Source organism: Macrobrachium rosenbergii, chromosome 9, assembly GCF_040412425.1.
Source record: "Macrobrachium rosenbergii isolate ZJJX-2024 chromosome 9, ASM4041242v1, whole genome shotgun sequence".
Taxonomy (NCBI): domain Eukaryota; kingdom Metazoa; phylum Arthropoda; class Malacostraca; order Decapoda; family Palaemonidae; genus Macrobrachium; species Macrobrachium rosenbergii.
In genome coordinates, this window is record NC_089749.1 from 31,142,774 (window position 1) to 31,168,677 (window position 25,904).

Sequence of the window (25,904 nt, forward strand, 5' to 3'; positions counted from 1 at the left end):
GGGCAAATTGCTGGTACCTGAATCCCCGCCCACCATTTTGTATCAGTGATGGAGACGACCCCTGATTGGTGGAAGATGGGTTGAGTGCCAATCCTGACCGACAAGTGATCCAATTCATGTGTTTTTGGCTTAAATACACTCACATTAGTTAACTTATACCACTATTGTCACGGGTTCCGGCCTGGTTGAACGCTGGGACGCCTGAGAAGAAGCAAGCGTGACTTAGAAGTTTCTGTCGGTGGACGAACTGCTTCCTCTGTACATTATATAATTAGAAACATTAAGCCGTCGGGTTTAATCATTGTTATTGAAGTGGATGACAAAGTTCAGTAAAGAAAAGGAGATCCTTTGAATTTTGTGGTTCTTAACTGGTCACTGGAAGTGTTCTTCGAAGGAGAAGGATTATTTTCTCTAAAGTGTTGGAGCATGTTCTGAAGTTGACACTTGTTGAATATGTTTTGGCTTTCTTTTAATTAATTAGGCTAAATTAAACCTCAATCGATTCTTCGATATTGTCAGAGGGGTCCAGGAAACTTCCGGAAGTCCTCACACGATGGAAAAACTGACCGAGTTCGTCTCCAAGTCCTTTGATCCGACCAAGAGCGCTCTCAGCGTTCAGTACTTGGCCCAGTCAGCGGCGAGGCCCGACCCGATGCGCTCAGAAACTCCCGGCGGAGGGACCGAATCCGACTCCTCAGGTCCTCACGACCTGAGAATAGCGATGTCCCATCCGGCCTTGCCCCTCGGCTTACCTCTGGATCTGCCCAGGTACCCGCCTGTCCCCATAACGACGGCCGGCTTGCCTTACCCTCTGCCCCTGCTGATGGCACATCGCGCCCCTGCCCAGCTGCCGCCTCTGACTCTCCATCAGCATCCGTCATCGCCCAGATCACCGTCTCCTTCGTCCCCGAGACGTTTCGAAAATATCAGCCCAAAGAGACGCCGAAGGTTATCGGCCGACGACGACCGCCAAACCCCAAGTGTCCACGGGGACGAGGAGGACGAAGAGGTCGACGTCGAAGCTTCTGATATGCAGGAGGAGGCCGCCAACTTGACGCTGACGAAGGCCAGGAGCTCGACTACGACGCCCGACGGTAACGAAGGGAACCTCGCCAGCACCGTCACCGACCACGACGACTCGCCTCTGCCGATCAAATCGGAGCCGTCGGACGGTTTACCCAACGGCGACACCTCCGTCAGCAGTTCGCAGGACCTGATCAACAATAACAGCAGCAGCTTAGGAAACAAAGACCAAGACCGGGAAACAGGCCTCAGAAACAATGCGTCTCCTTCGTCCTCGTCCCATGGTAGCCCACCCCCTCCCCCTCCCCCACAAGTTAGTGCCGCCCTCCTGGGTAGTGTTTCTCATCCTATCATGGGATCCTTATCTCCTTCCGTAGGATGCAATGCTGCCAGGCTGATGGCTGCAAGGAAGTCCCCCACAGATGAGGATGAGCGTCTGACGAATACACCAGGTAAGGAGACAGTAACTGCACCCAACTGGGATTGATAAATTCGTTCATTTTTATTTATTTAATTAATTTACTATGCACTGCAATTTTACTCATTTTCACCCTTTTTTTATTCTTTATTAACAGCGAAAAAAATCTTTTTAGCATGTTTTAAAATTTAATGTTCACTCCCAATATGTCGTTTACAACATATTTTTGTTTTTTCTATTGCTGTAAAAATTGTTAATGACCATTTCGTGTATTTTCTAAAGTTTCTTTGTAAATCGCATTTTATGCCACGCCGGAGGAAAAAGGTTGATGAATGGAAATGTACAATATCTATACAGCAACATCAACAAAAGCTGTACATTAATGCATTTTAATACATTTCATATCATTGCCATATATTTTGTTATTTTTTGCGATTTCAGTATTTGTAAATATCATTTTGATTTTTTTATGGAATTACTGCAATCATAGTAGATGATTGTAGGCTACATGCAGTGAAAATATATATTTACATAAACATGACAAATTATGAAAGTAGATGCCCTCTCATATTTTTGTGATTGTTATATTAGGTAGTAACTGCCTTAACATAAAACCGTAACACACAATGCAAACTCTGTTGTTATTATTATTATTATTATAGCAACATGCCATGTCATAAGAATATTCACTTAGATTTACAAACATTACAAGTCTATACATCTAAAAATGGCTGAAAATTGTAATTGTTGTTGTTGTTTTTATTTATGATAAAATTCCGCCATGACTTACAGCTGTATATGACTTCAAACTGAAAAACAACCCTGTGACATCCTCGCTGAAAACTAGTTTATTTTTCCGTGTATTTATTTTTCGTATAACTTTTGTTTGGTTGTCCTTTTTATGCTTCTTAATAATCTCTTTTTGTAACTCTTTCTTTCGTTATCGTTATAATTTTTTTTAGCGAAATAATCTTTTCAAAGCATAAGGGATTTTCGGGAAGAAAAGTAAGTAGCGTTGAGACTGTATTCAGAAATACTACTTCTCTGAAATTATCGAAGAGCCACGGAGTTGAGAAATCAGTGTTAAAGATATTTTCGTTCCGAGTGCTGTTTCTAAGAAAGTATGATGCATGATACATATTTATATTCATTGATATTGGTCTAGATATTTTTAATCATTTCCCCGAGAACGAGCTAAACAAAGGTCAAAGCTAGCGTTAACAGTGGCTATATCGCTCATCGGTCCTTCAGTGTCATAAGATATTTGCTGTAAATATTATCAGTGAAAGTAAATGTTTTCAAGAAAAAGTGGCATCCAAAAACACACAAAAGGAAGTTACCTCACCTGCCATATTTTACATGTTAAACCGAATGTATTATTATTATTATTATTATTATTATTATTATTATTATTATTATTATTATTATTATTATTATTATTATTATTGGTGTTTCCATTGCATTTTTATGTTTAGTATATACTGATAAGCGTTTATTTAACTTCTGCTGTTGCTATATATTTTTTATTTATACCAACTATGATATTGTTGTGAATACTATACTAGCTTTAATGAAGAAAAATCAACTCAATGTTAAAAATCGCTTAGCTGAATTTTTTTCTTCATATCCTGAATAATGTTCAAATTTCGAGATGCATTTTGTACATTTCAGTGACCTTGTTGATTTTGGAACGACTACAGTGGCAGTGTCCTTTTCTTTGCGAAAGAGAACATGATTCTGACACCGTTTTTTTCAGAATTATATTTGAAAATTAAATTTGGGTGTCATGCTGGTCATAAAATTTATATTATTATTATTATTATTATTATTATTATTATTATTATTATTATTATTATTATTATTATTAGATTACAGATACAATGTATTATGATTAAGGACAACGTTTTAATATATTCTTCGTGATTTATGTTATTTATATTATTATTGAAATAAAATACAGTAATTATTATTATTATTGTGTAATAAAAATTTTAACGTACACACTGATGAGGAGCACCGTTCAGGTGTTCGAAAGTCTTTGCTTTTATATTTTTTACATAATAACATAGTTTACTACATAATTATGGATTTTTATTAGACAAACTGTTTTTCACGAGAATGTGAATTTCGTAGCATTATTATTATTATTATTATTATTATTATTATTATTATTATTATTATTATTATTAGTATTATTATTATTATTATTTGAGAATCTGATATGAGCAACCGAATAACCTTCGGAGTAGAGGCCTTCCCAACTCAGATGGGAACTTTTATGGAACCGATGGGTTACATAGTGCTCGCTCTTACTTGGTTTGGTATCGGTTGCTGACGTTTGTTTGTTAAATGCTTAGAAAATTTATCGATGTTATATATATATATATATATATATATATATATATATATATATATATATTCTAACTCATATATATATATATATATATATATATATATATATTCTAACTCATAACAAGACCGAATCCTGGTCTTTCGAGAGAGAGTCGCGGAGGAATTGCTAACGCCCTGGGCTCTCACTCGAAAGACCGGGGTTTGGTCCCGTTGTGAGTCAAAAATTTAAATTTAATTCTGTGAAACACGTTCCTGTGTGTTCATTTCATATATATATATATATATATATATATATATATATATATATATATATATATATATATATATATATATATATATATATATATATTATATATATATATATATATAAATATTATTGTATATATATAAAAATATTATGGAAGTTAGTATCACATATTAATAAAACAAAATACTTTGAAATACAATATAATAGCAGTTCTTCTGGAAGTGAAATTACTAGAAACTAAACACTATATTCACAGACGGAAGCACCAAAATAAAAGGAGCGTGTTAAAATCATGATGTAACCCACCTGTTTGAAAGAAAGGTAGAGATTAACTTGTATACCTGAAAACAAAGTGAGGAAAACCAGTTACCTGAGTTAGGCGATAAACACTTGTATTGAGGAAGCCTTGAATATTTAACGACGGAACGGTCTTTTTCATGATTGTGGATTCTAAGATGTTTACGTTGTGGTATTGTACTTGGCCCATAATAGAAAAAATCTTTTTTTTTGGCGTCATACCTAATGTTAATCCACTGACGAGCATTGAAGACATTTGTTGATTAGTTAAGAATAAGAGACTACTTTAGCACGGGTTCTTACCCCAAAGGGTTTGGTCTAAAAGGAATAAGGGCCTGGTATAAACCCCTACCTCGTTTCAAGATAACGAAGTTCTTCATTAGGTGGGTGGGTTCCGTTCTCAGCTAGCACTCTGCTGGCCGCGCGTTCGAATCTCCGTTGGCCAATGAAGAATAAGAGAAATTTATTTCTGGTGATAGAAATTCATTTCTCGCTACCATGTGGTTCGGATTCCACAAGAAGCTGTAGGTCCCGTTGCTAGGTAACCAATTGGTTCTTAGTCATGTAAAATAAATCTAATCCTTCGAGCCAGCCCTAAGAGAGCTGTTAAAAGCTCAGTGGTCTGGTTAAACTAAGGTATACTTAACTCAAGATAACGAGTCCACTGACAGTATTTTCTTTTAGAACCTGTTTATATATATATATATATATATATATATATATATATATATATATATATATATATATATATATATATATATATATATGTGTGTGTGTGTATATATATATATATATATATATATATATGCATATATATGTGTTTATATTTTTATCCTAAACTGGCACACCCATAAGTCAAAAAATTAGTTACATATTAGGACTGAGGTTGATATTCCCTACCATTGGGAGGCTACGTAACAACCTGAAGCTCGCAATGGGTGACCTCATTCTGTATCGTATATAGAAGCCAGCACCTGGGCTGGATGACGCAGGTGTACAGTGGAGTTTAATAACTAGATTATCATTGATGCGCAAATCCATAACATATATATATATATATATATATATATATATATATATATATATATATATATATATATATATATATATATATATATATATATATATATATATATACATACATATATATATGTTGCTTTCGTCAGTTATATATAAGCGTGACTTTTTATTTTAGAAAATGTGAAGCCATAAATACCCTTTAATATCGAATTCATTTAGTGTGCGAATAACTCCCAACCAAAAGAGTTGTGCCTTTAACGTCGATAGCCGACTGGTGAGTTTGTGGTACTTGGTTTACCAGACAGTTTTGTCACTTATACATGACTGTCTACAGTACACCAGAATATAATGCGAAAGGCACAGGTTCAAATTCCCTTTAGATAAGATATATTCCCAAGGTAAAGTGAATAAGTGAATCCGAAAGTATTATTTGTGTTCTGAGATTATTTATATATATATATATATATATATATAATATATATTATTTATATATATATATTATATATATATATATATAATATATATAAACTCTATACATATTATATATATGTGTATAATTAACGTTACCTCGTTCTGATACCCCGGATGCAAGTTCGTATCTCGGCCGGGGTCAGAGTATCTCCATTTTATCTTCATTTGGATCTAGGCTTAGTAGTGACAAGCGTTTCCAAATTGTGAAGAAATCGAGAAGTGAAAGGGCATTGTGGCTATTAAAAATTACACAAACTATATATATATATATATATATATATATATATATATATATATATATATATATATATATATATATATATATATATATATATATATATATGGTGGTGTGTGTGTGTGTATGTGATCTAACATGTATCGTTGTCGGGCACTAAGTGATAATAAGACCTGGATTAAAAATACTCAAGGAACACCCGAGGACGGCGAGAGTTCTCGTTAAGAAAGAGCGCTGTCAAGCTAAGCGAAAATCCAATTTCGCGAAGATCTGCACGATTTATCGATCGTTAAATAGCTTTCATGCACAACTAACGGCGATGGATCGCTCATTAGCCGCTGGAGTAACACTACTAAAACTGAGGTTTAAGACCGATCGTGATTGGCTACCGAAAGATCGGCTGGCGACGTCTGTTTATAAAATTTGTTAGTCCTCACTTGTCGGGCTTCAGTAAAAGAGATGGTACTGTACAGACCTTAGTCTTTGCAGAGAGTCATAGTCCCAAAAGGACTGTAGATGACAAACGTGGAATCCCAGCGTTATAAAAGGGCCTATCCGGCCACAGATTCCCGTCCCAGATTTCACCTCCAATGTCAGAATCATTTCGTAAGAGCTAACCGACGTAAATTTCAAGGAGAATAAATAAATGAATAAGTCAGTAGATAAATAGATAAATAAATAAATGAAGAAAAGTCAAAACCTCCCGTATCAAGCATGTATGCTTAGGTGCTACCGTACCCAAAGCAGTGGAAAATCGAGAATTTGCATAATGCCGTTCTTAAAGTTCTATTGTACTAGTTGGCTTTTTTTTATATATATATATAAGATACAGTCAGTAAGAACTCGATCCTCTCCGTTCGTTTTAAAAGTACTGGACATATGCCTAATCATTATGAAGTATGTGATTTTATACTTGTTTGCGAACAGTCTGTCTCAAATTACATTTTTGGGAGTAAAACCCATTCAGTTTTCACAACTAACTGTAGCCGAGCATTTTTCTGGGACATTTTTTCTCTTGTTCCCGCTCGTGCGGCACGGATTTCCAGAGCTCTGACATTATACTAACTTTAAATATCTAGCACAAACATTTACAATTAATGGTAATCATATATTTAGTTAGTGTTTAGTGAAATTCCACATGAAAGAGTAGTACAAAATGCAAATAACTTTGGATAATTCGTGTATATTTCACGGTAAACTTTTTTCATTACTTATGAAGTATGCATATGGTGATCACCACATGGAATTGGCGGTGAGTTTATTATAATATATGTTGATATGCATTAGGATAGAGAATAGAATACCAATATGTGTAAAAGACCTCGCACAGAAATACCGCGGAAAGCATTAATACTCGTCAGGTGCGGCAGTTATCGGAAAAGGAACCTTGAATAGGCAGCACCCAGATTATTCAATAAGCTGCCCCCAAAAAACTGAATGCGAAAATTCAAGAGACGTTTAAACATAGGCTAAAGGCAAATCCATTTAAAAAAAACAGCTGCGACATGGAATGACAAGTTATCAGTAGAACTGTAAATTGTAATGTTTAATAAATGGGATGAGCCGGATGGAGCAAACGCGTGTTGAAATTAGGGCCGGGCTAAGGTCCCTCAAAACAAATAAGGCTTATGATGATAAAGATGAATACAACAAGAATATGTTCTTGTTTCGAATGGTAACAACCACACAAGCCTCTCATAGATAAAGCCCGCCTTGTACCAGCACGGACCCTTACCCCAAGGCTGCATGCAAGTGAGTTAGTGAAAGAGAGGATAAGAGGCCTAATGGCCACTTACGGATTGCCAACAACCAACAGCCAATGCTGGTCCGCTGGTATTGTGGTTAGTGTCGAGGCATGCCACTCAGATGTCGCGGGTTCACGTCTCCCCCAGGGCGATGAAAAATCACTGGCTCTGCATCATGATCAGTTACTGCTGCAGTGTGGGGTCTGCGTTGGGAGGTTGAAACCAACATAATCTTTGGAACCTTGAATTTCAAGTCAGTGGCCCCTGTGTGCTTGTTCCATGTGATTAGGTTTCATCTACTGAAATATAATGATAATAAAAAATAGAGACGACTCACGAGTAGGGTAGTGAAAACCTCATCGGTTGGTGTTAATCCTCCGATTACCGAGACGTTGCTAACAAAATTTATCGTTGTAATTTTTGGGCGCTCAGATTCATGGTTCAGTATGTGCAACATTTATAAATTTATAATTTAATATTATTCTGAATACACTTGCTTATGCCATTTATGATGTAAAGAGAAATGAAACGATGCGACTTCCGAACTGCATTTATACTTAAAGATATTCGTATATATATATATATATATATATATATATATATATATATATATATATATATATATATATATATATCTGTGTGAGTGTGAAATAGAAAAAGCTATGATCGTGCAATCCCAGCGCTGAAAAAGACATCGAAAGTGTTATGCTGGAGTCCGTCATTTATATAGTACAATAATAACTACACAACGAGTCTACGTATAGTTTCTTCGCTGCCATAATGCTCACTTAAGACCGCTCTAAGAAATAAATGATCAAAAGCGGATTCCCTTAACCTTTATTTATTGTCCCACAGAGTGTAATAAATCCCTCAACACTAATAAATAGAGAAAGGTAACGCTCAACTACCTTTGAAACTGCCTTGTTAAACACTTCTGGCGCTTTCCGAACAAAAAATTCGAGGCGTCATGAAAATTGAAGAGGTATACATCCAGCTGATATAATTATGACCGGATGATGTCGTTCTGAGTTGTAATAGCGACCATTATTTCGACTTTCCAGTTTTAGAGGGAGATTCTTCGAAATCGTCTGCCTGTTGTTTCTGGACCGGAAGTTAATTGCAAACCGTGGTTTTAGTACTGACTTTGGGTCGGCAGCATTAACATTTCGGAGCTGTGCCATTTCATTTACTGTGATCTGTGGTTAGTACCGATATGCGTTCAGTGCTTTCAAGTGTAAAAATCTACCCACAGTTCAGAACCTGCTGGGTATCTTAGAAAATAAAAAGAAAATTAAAAATAAAGTAGGTCACACACACACACTCTGAAACTTGGGATACACTTTTTAAAGTAATTTTACATTGATAATACTTATGCGCTCTTTCCTGTCTATTATTTGCGTATTTGTATTATATGGATTCAATTGCAATTTCACTTAATTCGCTGCTGTATAGATTAATTTATCAACTATTCATAGGATACAATTTGATCACACATTTCCCGTGCATATAATTATTATTTCAGTAGAAGAGCAATGTCAAATAACTGGAGAATGTTAATGAATGCATTTAGCTTTTGGTTAGCCAATTCCTCCCTGTCTCTCTTGAAGCTATGTATATGTATGTATATGTATATATATATATATATATATATATATATATATATATATATATATATATATATATATATCTATGTATATATATAGATATGTATATATATATAGATATATATATATATATATATATACATATCTATGGTTCTGTCATATATTCAACATTTACTTTACCACCTAGAAATACATTTTATTCTACCTGCCCTTATCCATTGACACGTCGTGTAGCTCACTTCAAAAAATGCGTAAGTCAGCTTCTACCATATTCCCGGAATATTATGATGTTCATTGTTTCAAGAGTGGGTGGGGGTTCATTCCCTTCTTTCGGGGTTAAGCCCTGCTTTGATTCCCCCGCCCTTCTATTCCGTGTTTCACTGGTGTTAGATTCCCGTCCCTTCGGCCTCTGTAAGAAAAGAATGATTACTAATGAAACTGTTAACGAGAATGGCCTTGTCTTTAGGTTCAGTGTTATATTCCAAGCTTTTGATAGAAGTTTGCGGAATCTCTCTACCAATGTCAAGTAATTTGATTATACATATATATATATATATATATATATATATATATATATATATATATATATATATATATATATATATATATATATATATACATATATATGTGTATGTATGTATATATGTATATTATATTGTATATATAAATTACATACATATATATACTGTATATACAGTATACATATTTATATATATATGTATATATATATATATACATTATATATATATACATGTATATCTATATATATAAACATTGTGTGTATAGAAAGGTGATTAATGTAGATTAGCGTATATCTAAAATATACATTCGAGTTGTCACCTTGATTGGGGCTAGAAGAAGGGGTTTGAACGTGGGGTTGATGGCTACCGGAAGTAACCCAAGACTCCCTTGGTCATGCATGAGAGTTACATTGAGATTCAAGAATCACTGAAGCATATAAGAGTGTTTGCATTAGTTTTGAAATGTGGGTTACATTGAGATTCAAGAATCATGTGGGTTACATTGAGATTCAAGAATCATTGAAGCATATAAGAGTGTTTGCATTAGTTTTGAAATGTAAGGTGTGGCCTGTATACATAAATTTATTGAGGTTATGTACCGTATGTATGTATGTATTTATGAGTGTATTTTTGTATGCAAGTATTCAGCCTCAAATATAATTTAATATCGAATACACTATACATTTGGAATAAGATATATATACACCAAGAGAAGTATAAGATTATTGATCAATGCATCTGCCCTGCCCAGGATTCGGACCTGGGCCTTTGGTTTAGATGCGACGATAAATAGCTAACTTTGACTACTCGTCTGCTTGACAAAATTTTGTATCTATTATGTATGCGGCTTAACAAACAATTAATATGTTGCTAATAACGTTTCATTGTTTTCATAAATTTTGGATCTGGTTTTATCTTTGGTTTAATACGAGTTGCGCCGTCTGTTGAGTGATAAATAAATCAGTAGTATATTCATGAACTTGGTTATTGAGAGTATTATACTGTTTTATGTAACACTCATATTGTACAAAAAGTGTGTATATTACATATATATATATATATATATATATATATATATATATATATATATATATATATATATATATATATATATATATATCAGAAAATCAAAATTTTAATCATTATAAAAATGAACAGGTGACAGATCCGTATAGTTAGCTGAGCGGGAAGGAATTATTTAAAATAATAATGAGAGCATTAATAGGAAGGTTAATAGGCTAGTAATCATTCTGTGACTCATTAACGATGAGGCGCGTGCTTGAGAATAGCTGGACATATATATATATATATATATATATATATATATATATATATATATATATATATATATATATATATATATATATATATATACATACACACAGTATATATATGTATATATGTATGTTTGCAGTATATATATATATATGTAATATATATATATATATATATATATATATATATATATATATATATATATATATATATATATATATATATATATATATATATATCCATAAAATCAAAATTCTTAATCATTATAAAAATGAACAGGTGACAGATTTGTATAGGTAGTTCAGCGGGAAGGAATTGTTTAAAATAATAATGAGAGCGTTAATAGGAAAGGCAATAGGCTAGTAATCATTCTATGACTCATTAACGATGAGGATTAACCCCTCAGTAATCCTGTCAAGCTACTAATGAACTGTGCTTTATTTGATCAATTTGCTGTGTTAATCACTGTAGTTGCTTCTGACATTTTGGCTAAACTTCAGTGATATTGTTATTTAGTACTGCCGATTATTTAATTAATAATATTAATTGCAGTAATAGCAGTAGTAGTATCATTGTTGTCATCGTTACTGAAGTAATGATATATACTTAGTCATAAGTATATATCATATGAAATTTTGGTTAAACTTCAGTATTATTTTTATTTAGTACTACAGACTCTTTTATTAGTAATATTAATTGCAGTAATAGCAGTATCAGTGTCACTGTTGTCATTGTTACTGAAACAGTAAATCACCTCTTCTTGTGTGCATTAAACCAATAAACTTAAGCAGCGTGACCTTACCCTTTTATATGATATACACTTAGTTGTTCACTAGCTAAATTTTCTTAGTTATTCAACAGCTAAATTTCCTTGGTGGACCGCAAGGAGGGTGGAGTAGAAAATTGGCTGCGGGAACATCATACCGCGGGGCTTGCAGAGCGCAGCAAGGCGAACGCCTGGAGCCATCTCTTATAAGGCGAAAAGAAGTACGGTGAAAAATGTGTATATAAATTGTTGTTGAAAACAAGAAAACAGGCTTATATCTATAGTATTTATACGCTTTATATATTTATATGTATATATGTTATGTATGTACATATATATATATATATATATATATATATATATATATATATTTGTGTTATGTATGTATACACACACACGTGTATATATAATATATATATGCTTATATATGTATATATATATTTTACATATGTCATATTTACATACAAGCACAAATACACTTGTATGCTGTATGTATCAGAGCCTTAAGATGATCCACTCGTAAACGCATATACGAGTATACACTCATCCAGTACGTTAACGAAGACATATTTTCTACAACTGTTCTGAATCTTGCTATTGTTTACATTGCCAATATCCGGAAGAATATCTTAGCCGTGTGGCGACAACAAGGAGCATCATTTGTAGAAAAAGTATTCGTTCAGTTTTGATTCTTTCCATGTTTTTTTTATTGACTGCCAGTGCTGATCACGACGTCTCCAGGTTGGAGATTAGCGGGAATGTTTTGTGAAAGATTTGAAATAGGTTTTGCAGTGTCCATGATTAGTGAGTTACGGCGGTGAATAATTTATTTAAGGGAAAAAGAGTACAAGAGGACCTGTGTCTGGCGATACAAAACATTGGGAGAGACAACAAATATGCTCTTTCCTGGACGAATGCAGAGAGAAAGATTTCATTTATTTAAAGGAAAAAGAGTACAAGAGGACCTGTGTCTGGCGATACAAAACATTGGGAGAGACAACAAATATGCTCTTTCCTGGACGAATGCAGAGAGAAAGATTTCAGTTATCTGAAAAGAGATGAAAACACCTTCCCCGCCGATAAAAAATGGAGCACCTAAAAATAAAGGTATCATTACTATTCACATCGGGCAAGACACTGGAATTAAACTTTGTGATGTATTGCACAAACCTCAGCCCAGTGGAGCTTTTCTCCGCGGTCTGACAAGAAAAGCTGGTCAGTGTCCTCGTTTAGCCCAGACCCGAAAATGGAAAGACGGACCATAAATAAATGGAAGGAAATGTTGAAGACCGTACCTCTGAGGAAGCAACAAACAAATCTCTGTACCAGGAGGAAGATGAAAGGAATGAGAGAAAACGGAAGGAAAATGAGAATTCCAAAGCGACGCACACCGAGCGGATCAATCCGAGAATTGCAATTCTGCCAGGTGTACACGAAACCTATTCCAGCTTGTTCAGTGCATTCAGACAACCGAGTTCAGCGTTGACATATGAAGTGGAACATTATGAGTATTTGTTAATTATTTGAATAAAATCATTCGAAATAAGTATCTAGAACAGTTATATAGATTAAGATAAAGGATTAATATGCTACCTTTGATAGGTCAAAAATAAGTCTAGGGGACTTAGTAAAGATGACTGATATTTATTGTTGTTCTTCCTTCTTTTTTCTTTGAATTTTATAACTTTCTTTTCTAGAAAGTCAGTGGTGGAATTATTTTTTGCCTTCCCTACTTTCCCTCTCAGGAACAAAGATGGAAAAGAAAAGTACTCGATACGATAGTATAAATAAAATTTTTGTATGACTAGCTCAACATTGAATGCACGATAGCCAGAAGTCTGGGAATCGTGAGTCGTGATTATGTTCTTGGCGTTTTTCGAAACCTTATGTCTGAGGTCGAATCGGGGAGATTTAGAAATTAGGTGCAGTCCGTCTTTTTAGTATCCATGGAACCTGGTTCCAATTTCCAGTTAATTAGTGGGTTCCGAAACAGGTCGGCTCTTTGTCCAAGCTTTAAGCCTGTTGTATATATTTATTGATACATAGATGTTAGGAAATGTAATATTCCCGAAAATCAACTCGCATCCTAAGCGGAAGGAATGAGGCTCTTTGGAATTTATGGATTTTTCTGACGGTTGCCAAATATTTGTTTGATGGGTCTTTTATGACTCTGAATTTGTCCTATCTTGTTCCTTCAGTTACAGCGACAAGAACATCCTTGGCTAAGTTGAGTTTGTAACATCATGAGTTTAGCGAAGAGATTCGGATAGATGCACAAGCCCTGTTGATTTGATATTTATTTAATGTTTTGCCTCTTTCGCTTTCTTACTCTTTTTCAGCAGCCGTGTGCTATGCTTTATTTCATTACCTTTTCATCATCTGCTCCGTTTTTGAAGTATCCTCTCTTGAAGTAACCTCCTCCTATCTGGAAGGCTGGGTAAAAAACAATCTCGTGGTTTGGTTCATCGTGGGCTACCTGGCGTCATAATTAATATCATGAAAAAAACAGAGATGAGAGTGATCCAGGTTCTTAATTCCAATTTCGAATTTTTCTAACACTGTATAGATTGTTTTGCCGCCATATCACTCATTCGTTCATTCTCCCTTGCTTCCATTGTTTGACAATAACTTGAACATCTGCACCACCCTAAATCCGTCTGTTGTACTTCAAATAACACCTTTAGAAGTTGCTACAGGTAGAATCACCTTGGATGTCGCACATACTGCAACAGTTCCTATTGTTGTTATTTCTTATGATGAAATAACTGGGTAATTTTCCTGATAATTAAGGATAGAACATGCAAGGTTGTGGAGGTTATTGGTTGGGTATTCGTCTCCGTGGAAGTGATTTAAACAGAATAATGGAACTGACAGATTCAGTCTGCAAATTACCGTTGCTTCATCAGTGGTTTCTCTCTGGAGTTGAAATACCAGATATATAAGTTCTTATTAAGCAGTTAGAAAGTAAATCATATTTTGACCCTCATCACTTTCACTTTTTCGAGAGATGCATTACTAGATAATTACTAATTAGTCTGTGACTGTCAAGATTACAAATAGTTTTCAGTTTTTTTGAGTTTCCACGAGAGATATTTTAAGACACAGCTCGGGATGGAGGCGTCTTTGGTGTACGAGCCCTTTTTCTTGAGACAAATGTCAGGATAGTTTTCCTGTCAGTAATTTACATTACCTGAGTAGATGTTCGAAAAGGAAACGACGCGATGATTACGATATTCAAGTACCTTTGCATTTACTTTGGTGAAGGGAGGCTCCCTTTTTTGTAAGTGCTGCAAAAAAGTGTCGGAACTATTTCATTTAAACGAGCGGTGTGTCACATTTGTTTCTGATGTAATTATAGCTGTATCTTACGCGGTTATTTATTTTTTGGCCGTTACTTTTACTATTTCAGTTCTTCAGCAAATTATCGGCATTAGATCTCGAAGCACCTTTTGTGTCACAAATTACGCTTCGGTTGATAATTATCACTACATAATTATTTGGGTATATAAAGAAATTTCCTAATAAGTGCAAATTTTAAGGATATGATTCCAAGATATGCCAAATGTCACTCACATTCATAGAAGTTTCTATGAAAAGTAGTGCCTTTGTTTAAGTGAGTTAAAATGTACCAGTCGGAGTATCTAATTTCAATATAACGCTGTTTTCTTGTTCAGTATTCAAGTAACGAACGCTGGTCATCTTAGCTTAAAACCTCTATGCAAGCCTTTCGTTTTCGAATTCCAAAAGGCCAGCTTTTATAACAACACTTCCCGGACCCTTTTTGTCGTCTTACGGCGATATTTACTTCTTATTTTATTTTCTGGTTGCACATGCACACGCGATTGGCCAGAAATGAAACATCTGTGACATCTGTTTTTCTTCAGGTTAAAATCTCCATGTGTAGGTGGTGGCATTGTACTACAATTTCAACGCTTTGGTGCTCCAGTTAATGAACGAACTGCTTCGTCGACCTTTAATCCTCATCGTGCGCGCGTGCTTGCACTTGGTCACATGAGCAGAATCGAATAGCTGTCATTATCCCCCATCAAGACCAACGACCATCACACAAAGGGCTTTGGCGCTCACGGCTAGGTAAAATCTATTGAGAATGGTGATACATATAAATGAAAGCGTGAGTTACTCCTTTCCCTTTTCTTTTAGAAGAATCCATCTTTTCACGCCTTATACCTCTATTCCTATTTCCGATATTCTTGGCAGTTTTACTTGCTCTCGCTTTGTAACCTTTATGATGTTTTCATTTCGGAGTAAAAAGCAAACGCTATTACCGCCCTTTTGTAGGAATCTCGAACTCTCGAAAGGATCCCAGCAACAGTCGCATATTGCGGATTGACGCTGGAAAAACGGCGGAAATTGGAATAAGGGAACACGACTTTCAATGGAGATGCCCAATGTATCCTACCTACAAAACCAACCTTACCTCACCTAAATTAGCCTTACGTAGATCACTGCATTTGTTAAAAAGGATATGATTATTGTTTCCAGTCAAAGAACAATGGCAAATACATTTGAAAGATGTTGTTTCACTATAAGTGACTATTCTGTAGAGGAAAGGCCACATCTCTTACGAGCTTTCTTTTTTCTTTTGCTAAAAGGCGCCTCACGTCACAGTTCAGAATCAAACAACGATGGCTGTGATAAAACCGCACGTTCGAGAATGATCCATGTTGAAGAGGAGACGATATGAATTGAAATAGCTTCATTTCTGTAAACTAACGTAATAAAAGCCGTGGTCATCAACTTCTCGAAACTGTGAGGTTGACTTAAATTCTCGAACGTCTGGTTTTGTTGCAAGAGGGTCTCATTGATCGTTCATGCAATTCAGTTTACGCTCTACATCTACATTTACTATGACTGAGTTGTTATTGCCAATTGATACTGTCACCATAAAGTTTCGAAGATATTCACCTGGAACTATCTTGTATTTAATGAAAGTTGCTAACCGTCTACTGCTTGTTCAACAGATGATGGATATAAAAGACTTGGGAGATATATACCTGTTACCTAACACGGTATGTATATATATATATATATATATATATATATATATATGTATATATGTATATATAGATTTTATATAATATATATATATATATATATATATATATATATATATATATATATATATATATATATATATATATATAGAGAGAGAGAGAGAGAGAGAGAGAGAGAGAGAGAGAATTTAATTCCCATTATTTTAGATTCGAAATACCTTCAATTTTATAGTGGCCAAGGTAGTTATCTTCTCTGTCAGCCTGAAGGAAAAGGTTCTTGGCTCATATCAGTGTTGAGTGTCCTTTACGGTTATTAAGGATTTGGTGATGATAATTAATTTCTCTATTTTTTATTGTGCAAATGTTTAATGTTTAGTCTTGTCACGTTGTGAGCTTATCCATAAATGCAGTTGATAAAGCACTACCTGAGAGAGTAGTTAAAAGTTTATCGATAACTGGTAAGCCACATTTCTTTTCTTCTTGAATTTTCTTCCAATCAGGAGAGCAACAGGAAAAATCCTACTGGCCCTCAGTCATTTCTAATGTATTCATAATCAAAGAGAACAACATATGAAAATAAGTTGCCTTCAAGAGCTGACCCTGTCCGTTATCAGAGGTCTTTTTGTTTTAGATTAAGCCAGCAGTTTGCTAGCACTAGAGCAGCCCGTAACGGACTTGCTTCAAAGAAATCCTTTTCATTCTACCGAAAGTTAATCCCTTTTCAACTTGCTATATAGTAGCCACCGATTTTCATGTTTCTGATACCTTGATTGTTAACTATATATATCTTGTGGATTTGCTGTTTATTTGTGTATCATGAAGTCCATATCTGTTGGTGTTCTCTCTTGCGTTCCCGCATCTGTGTTTGGGTCCGTTTTGTGTAACGCCAGTTAAGGGTGAAAATCAATCAGCGATAAGTCATTTTTTTCCTTCTATGCTAAATTGCATATTTTGTGTAGGCGCTCATTCGTTTAGTTCGAAAAGCGACATGGAAGACTCCTGCTGTTGGTGTTTCGGCAGTGAAATTTGCTCTTTCGCATTTTCACAGAAATTTTCAGGGGAACAGCGTGCGTTAATGTCTGCATTCAAGACTCAATGGCAAGAATAACGAAGGTATTACAAGGACATTTGCTTGAATAGGTAATGGACAGACCCATTGCTATCGGCAAGTTAATATCCATTTGATCTTTCCAGGGGTTTTCGCGGTTAAATCGGCACAAAGTGTTGTATCCTCCAAGAGAAATTCCAAGGATTATAAAGTCAAGACATTTGATGAAATATGTTACGCGAATTTTTGGTACGGTAGATATCTAATACCCCACTCCTCTCTTCAACTGCCTTTACCCTAATGGCCGTGACACTAGTTTGTGGAAATCTGTCCATCAATCTAGTTATCACTCAGTATGGCTCGGTCGATGATCAGAGTAGTAACTGCAGTAACAACACTACAAAGGGATTGAAAATTTAATATCCATATGGGCAGAGTCCCGAAATCACTGGATACAAGTTCTTAAATACAGTGTTTCAGACTGAATGCTCTGAAAACATGCTAATTATTGGAAACAGAGTTGGACTTGGTACTACAGGATTTAAGGGACAGATCTTCCTACACACAAAGATAAATTATCAGTCTGAGGAGAAATTACGAAAGATGAACTGTTTAGTAAAACATGTGTAACTTCAAAGGACACCTTTTCTTGCAGGGCAAACTATGATGCCATTTTTGCTCTTGACTCGACGTGTCAGGGAAAAAAAAAGACTCGTTCAGGCTTTCAAAAGGAATTAGCCGTGAAAGTAAACGTAATGTTATAATGGTCTGCCTTCTCAGAAAGTCAAATATCTGTATGTTGAAAGAGTTGTTGCTCTTGGCTCATAGAAGTCCGTCTCGCTGCTCTTCTGAGCCTGTTGCCTAGCGTAGAAGAATGAAGCTTACATCGCCAGCTTTATTGTTACTGAGAGCTCTGTTGACTTTTTCCCTTTATTCTAGATTTTTTTTTTCGTATATTGCCTCTGTAAGTGTTCAAAACCTGTAAAAAATATCTCTTCTTCCTTGTCGGAGGTCAGTTAGTTGTTAATTGATATTTCCTTAGCTACGACTTGCCGGTAAACTTTACTAAGCATTTTATCTCCTCTGGTTACAAACTTTAATTCTTTTTCGAATTTTTAACATTCATTCGTATAGTATATTTAGTCCATCAAAATTTTTCACGGAATGACAAATTTTTCCAAGCCAACTCATATGCCTGTTTCTCAACTCGGCTTTTAGTTCTGTAAAAGAAAACCATTAAGATGGCTATTTGTCTGTCCGTCCGCACTTTTTCTTTCTGCCCTCAGATCTTAAAAACTACTGAGGCTAGAGGGCTGCAAATTGGTATGTTGATCATCCGACCTCCAATCATCAAACATACCAAATTGCAGCCCTCTATCCTCAGTAGTTTTTATTTTATTTAAGGTTACAATTAGCCATGATTGTGCGTCTGGCAACGCTATAGGGCAGTTCACCACCGGGCCGCGGCTCATACAGCATTATACGTTGTACAGAAGACTCGATTGCGCCGAAAAAATTTCGGCTCATTTTTTACTTGTTTCCTATAGCGCTTCGTCAGCAACTTTGAATTTCAGGTAGTCTTTCGGTCCTTTGAGTACTTCATTCACAAGCCTTTTACCCGTACACACATTCACAGATACTCGTACACACACATATATATATATATACATATATATATATATATATATATATATATATATATATATATATATATATATATATATATATATATATATATATATATATATAAACCAAAGAAAGAAAGAGTATATCAGTTCCAATGTAATTTACTTGAACATTTTTATGTCGGTCAAACTAGAAAATAATTGAAAGGACTAAAAAAAAAATGTATAGGATATGCACTGGCTAAGAGTGTAAATTTGCACATGCTACCGATTGGACAGGAATTTGAAAAGCTGGTTTATGCTATTATGATGGTGACAAGAGGTGTGATTGAGACTTTTATAAAAGAAGGCTTTTGCAAGAATATGAATTCATCAATTTCAGTTAAAATGTGCAGTTAAAGGAGAGCCGTTTATCTTGTCTTAATAGCAAGGATTGAGCCCACCTGCATTGCGCAAAACAAGATTTGTTAATGAGGTCCCTCATCCTCGGCCAGAAATGAGGTTAGAGCTCCATTTCCTTACTAATATTTTAAGGCGACTTTGTGTTCGGTTGTACTGAAACGCCACCATATGTGATGTAAATTTCTACCACTTGGCGTCAGTCCTCGTGATGATGTCTTAACGAAAGACAAAACATTAAGGGGTTATCCTGTTTCAGTTTTTCCGCTGGAACATATGCAAATTACGTCACGTTATATATATATATATATATATATATATATATATATATATATATATATATATATATATATATATATATATATATATAATATATATAATATATATAATATATATATATATATATATATATATATATATATATATATATATATATATATATATATATATATATGGGGCTCATTCTTGGTCCAGTTTCAGATGGACATTAAATCTTCAAGATTTTCATGTGGAGGCTCTCCGCTCTCTTCATTTTTCAACTGGGGACCGCAGGGTTTTGTTTTTCATTTGTCCCAACGTTCAGGTCATGGCTTTCTTGGGCTTCCCCTACGGTCCAATACCCAAATGTCACTATGTTCAACTTTACCATGAAGATTTTACAGACGATTCTTCATTTGCTTAACCATTCCCAAAGGGCATCTCACCACATTTTTTAAACACTTAGTTATCACTAGGTTCAGAGGAAAGAGACCTCCACCTGACTGGCTGAACTTCATACTGCATGAAACAATGAGCGAAAAGTCCTTTGTTTTAAAGTAATACAGTTTTGTTTTGGGTCATTATATATCATTTTAATTATAGCAGTGAAAAAAAAATGATTATGAGAGGGAGAGAGAGAATACAAAAGATAGTGATGAGCTGTGTCTGGATCATTGTACAAGCTCAAAATATCCATCATTACTTCTCAGCCGTTTTCCCAAACATCCTAACTTTTGTTGATATTGTATTGCAAGTCGTAACCTCGCATTTTTTTACCTGAAGCAAGAAAATAAGATCTATAGTTCATAATTTCATAGATCTTATAAGGTACCCTAGTTATGCAAATGGTATGGTAATTATTTTCAGAAGACCATACCCAGTAAGTATGAGTTTCGTATTTTCGAAGGTGACATATGGTACTATATGTCAGCTACTGAAAAATATACCACATATTTGACACTACAAAAAATTCGGTGTTCTACATAAAAGTCGCTGATATTCGAATTTCTCTTTTCTTCTACTGTCTTCTAACGGGATGGTGTGTTTTGCTCAGGCACCAGAACAATAACATCTGTGATGCAAACCTGTTGAGAGAAAAATAATCTCTCTCTCTCTCTCTCTCTCTCTCTCTCTCTCTCTCTCTCTCTCTCTCTCTCTCAGATGAAAAAAAGAGCGCTACTCCACCTCTCTCTCTCTCTCTCTCTCTCTCTCTCTCTCTCTCTCTCTCTCTCTCTCTCTAACAGCTGTACTCTGTAAGGATGTATTGTATTATTTGCTTCGAGCTGACTGGAAATTCCCACATCCAGGGATATTTACTAAGAAAATTGCTTGAACTTATTCCTGATGGGAACACTGTCAAACACTGCGTATGGTACACATACAGAACACTGATTCGAATGTTATAAATTAAAGACCTTAGATATATATATATATATATATATATATATATATATATACACACATATATATACACACACATATACCTTTATATATATCATACACATATATATGTATATATATATTTATATGTATATATATATTTATATATATATATAGTATATATATATATATATATATATATATATATATATATATTATATATATGTATGTATGTATATAATGTATAAACCTGGGTCATAAACAACGTATAATTTCTTGCTTAATTTGAATTCAAGAGCAGCACATGCTCCTAAATTGAGATTCTCACATTCGATTAGGGAATAAATGAAGTACTCCTTTCCAGCCTTCTCAAAGTGGCGGCTAATGGAAAATGATGAACTGGAAAGTGTTATGTTTACAGTTGAAATGATTGAAATGTACTGACCAGGATTGGGCGAAAAAGGAAGAATGTTAAAAACTAATAAAAACTAATGGGATGAGGAAATTATGAAAGCTGTAGGTTTTGTGATATAAAAGCATCTAGAATGCCAAAACACCGGGACAGGAAAATATAATAATGTAAAAGTATTTATTATGCCATATTAAAAGCGTTATTATAATATTAACCGGGGTAGCCGCCCAATTTCCCTAGAATCTGTTGAATTTAAAAATGAATATTGGTATTACAAACTCCTTAGAGTACGCACACTATTTTCAACAATGGTTTGTATGATGTGAGAACCCATATTTATTAAAGGACAATTAAAACTGGATTTATTATGTAAAGTAGAATGGTTTTCATGTAGAATCATTCAGAGTAAATTCAGTACTTTATATGATTAATTTAATACTATGTGGTGTCACAACAAGAAAGCTCATCGTCACAGTACCTCATGTAATAGTAAACTAGAATAGTCTGCTGTGACCAGATAAATAAGAGGGCGTTGTTACATTTAATGGTTTATGTAATATTCAGGATGAGTGAGGTGTCTTTATGTGTAGTGGGTGTTTTAACTGACACAGGTTAAGGCTAGTGTGGTGTTCCAGGGTTTAGGGGAAGCCTGTAAAGGACATATTAGGTTAAGCATCCCGTCTGCTCTAAAGGTTGTTAGCTCAAATCACCGCCACGGTCTTGGTCAGCTATCTTGGTTGATGATCTGAACCAAGTTGAAGTTTCGTCGTAAAATAGGCTTACAGGTGCCAAATAAACGTCAGTGGATTTATATTATTATGACCTCTCTTAGTCTCATACAACCCTTAAGGCATCAAACATGGCAGAAACTTTGCTTGGTGAATTCTTGAATTGTTAATAGCTTAGGTATATAGAATGGTCGAACCTCTACTTCTTCCAGGGAATGAAAGTTGGTGGCGTGAAATTTGCAGCAGAAACGAATACCAGCCTCATAGAAACAAGTTGCATTATTTTCAAGTAATTAGATATCGTTAGCAAAACTATAATCATTAAAAGATGGTACGTATCGCCAAGCGCAACTGAATTAAAGTTTTCAAACTCACCTCGACATATTCTTATTAAACATCCGCTGCGTATACGTAACAGATCATTTAAAATCTTCGATAGACCTGTTGAACGTAGTCAGCATTGGGCTAGTGTGCCAAACAGCCTTAGTCAACATTGCGCCAAATGCCAAACGTCTCGGATTCAGCAGTTATGCTATAGACCTTCTGTCAGCAAAAATTGACTGTCAGGTCAAACTTATTCCGTTCAAGTCAGTGCCATACCCCTAATATTCTTATCTGGAGAGTAGCCAGATGTGTCAGACAGCCTTTATCAGCATAGGATAGGTATGCAAGTTATCGTTGTAACTTCTCCGTACATTTTCGCCGGCCCTCCAAACAAAACCCGGTTTTAAAATAAATATTGAAATTTGAGTGAATTTAATGGTTTTATATGGATCGTTTTTGTAACCAACGTGATATGATTCAGAACAAAAAAAAATTTGACAATTACACGGAAAAATGATGTGCTTATTCTGGAAAAATGATCGTATACAAAGTCGAAATGCTCTGACAGAATCATTCCAAGTATTGATTTTCTTATTAATTTAATTGGAATTACTGAACCTTTACGAATGATGACATGAAATTTTGTTTTGCTAACTCTGGCGCACCAAACTCAAAAATGATGCAAAAAACAACGGAAAATGAGCCTGTGTCGCTAGTAAAGGTCGAACATGATTTAATTCATTCTTCACTTTTCTATGCATTTGTAGCAATTATTTTTCAATCTTAAACAGCAACTCATGGAATTTGCACAAGATTAATGGAAAGCAGCCGAACAGGAACTTCATGTGTCATCTGGGAAGAAAAGCGAGGCGAAACCATTTTCTAATATAAATATTTCAGTTGCTGAGCGCCGAATATGGCTCCCGGGCCATAGCTGGAGGCTCCTCGTCTCTACCTCACAGACATGCTTACAACCCTCAGATCTTTAATTATTGCCGGGCACTCATAGCAAGCGCAGTATACTAATCAAGAGAGAGAAGATATTTCGTACATCATCTGTCATCTTAAGGATGCCTGCATTATTTACACATACTGATCAATATTCGTAGCAATACTTAAGTCATGAATGTTTTACATCATGCAGCCAAAGATTGGCATCTCTGTTTCATTGTAAGAAATAATAAGAATCTTCCACGTGGAACGTGAAATAAGCTCGATGGAAGTATGGTTAACTTGTGTTGGTAGTTATTGCATACCATTTTACGGGACTAATTTTTCTATAATTATTTTCGCAATAAGCACCAATTTTATAATTAGACGTCCTCTAAGCATGATGACCGAAAGATAAAGAGGCGGAGGATTTGGATAGCATTAAGTGCATTGCTTGGCTAAACGCATACACTGCTTCCCCTACAAGAACAAAAATGCCTGGGTATGATGGCAAATGATTTGGGCTGTGTGGCATCATGACCACATTCTGGTGCTATTTTTTGGTAGCAGGGTATTAGGTACTGCAAAATGATAATAATAGTAGGTTTTTAGTCATTTATTATCGCAAAGCTAATAAACTTCATTTAATTTCTCGTAGATATATACAACTTCACCCATCACTTGGCAGCGGTGCCAAAAGGTATACATATGATGTCTGCTGTCAACATTGACAGTTGTCAGCTATAGGTGAACTTTCCATAAATCTATAGTTAACATCAGAAGGATACAGCCCCAGTCTGCATCACAAGGATTCTTTCTCAACATCCTCATAAACTTCAGACTGATAAGCTAAACGGTCACAGTTGTACAATATCCTCAGGCAGTGCAAGGCGCAACTGTCAAGTAGCTCTTACTAGGTGGAAGTGTCATAACTCTTCAGCCTACATTGCCCACAAGAGTTATTTTCTCAGCCAGCTTTTTGCACCTTCCTTCGGTTAGCACAAAGCACATCAAAATCTTAAGACAGCAGTAGGAAAAAACATTAACATTACTGATTCATTATTAACAGATAGGTAATATACCCTTATTTAATGCTGACTGTTAGCGTCACACAACTTCTGTTTACTCTGTGCAAAAGCATCAATTATTCTAATTCCACAACAAACTGAAGCAATGCGCACCTGTAAAAAGCATTGGACAGAAGTTTAGACACCCTATGTTGGCAGTGAGCAAAAATGCTTAACTAGCATTGGTTTCCTTGGTTGGGTCGTAAATTTCAGGTTTTGCATTTTTGCAGTTGCTATTTGAAACTCAAGGGTTTCAGAGTCAACTAGTTCGAACAGTCTTTCCTGTCCTTCACTGCTACTGTGTCCTGTATCTGTTGGCTTCTCTCAATAAGAGGCAATATTTTCATGACTCAAGTCCAGCAAAAAGGCAGCAGTGATTCTTAAATTCGGTTAATGTCGGTCACTGTCACATTTCCACTCATTCAATTGAAGAGCAAAATAAAAGTGCCCATTTCACTCTCTTTGCTTTGAACATAAACCCCAGCCGACGTAGTGATTAGATACATCAAGTATTATTAATCAGCACTGGGCAGATAAGCTAGCATCCTCAGCCAGCAATGAACAGAGGGATCATACATCTTCAGCCAGCATTGGCCGGAGTGTCAGACTTGTTCAGCCAAAGTTGAGGAAAAGCATCAGATACCCTCAGCTTATATAAGGTTGAAGTGCCATAGATATTCAGCTGGAGTGGGAAGAAATTTTGATATTCTCAGATTGCTTTTGTCAAAAGCATTATGCAGTCTT

The 25,904-nt window shown here is 35.2% G+C and overlaps 1 protein-coding gene across 2 annotated transcripts in view; it reads left to right on the plus strand.

Annotated features, from left to right (window-relative positions):
- The first annotated feature begins 419 nt into the window (after positions 1-419).
- The window catches only part of LOC136841672 (homeobox protein aristaless-like 4), a 188,039-nt gene continuing 162,554 nt past the window's right edge, over positions 420-25,904 (plus strand). For both annotated transcript variants that reach the window (XM_067108863.1, XM_067108864.1), the window contains exon 1: positions 420-1,475. In XM_067108863.1, the coding sequence (XP_066964964.1) occupies positions 554-1,475 (922 nt within the window). In that variant the 5' untranslated portion in view covers positions 420-553. The remainder of the gene's footprint in view (positions 1,476-25,904) is intronic.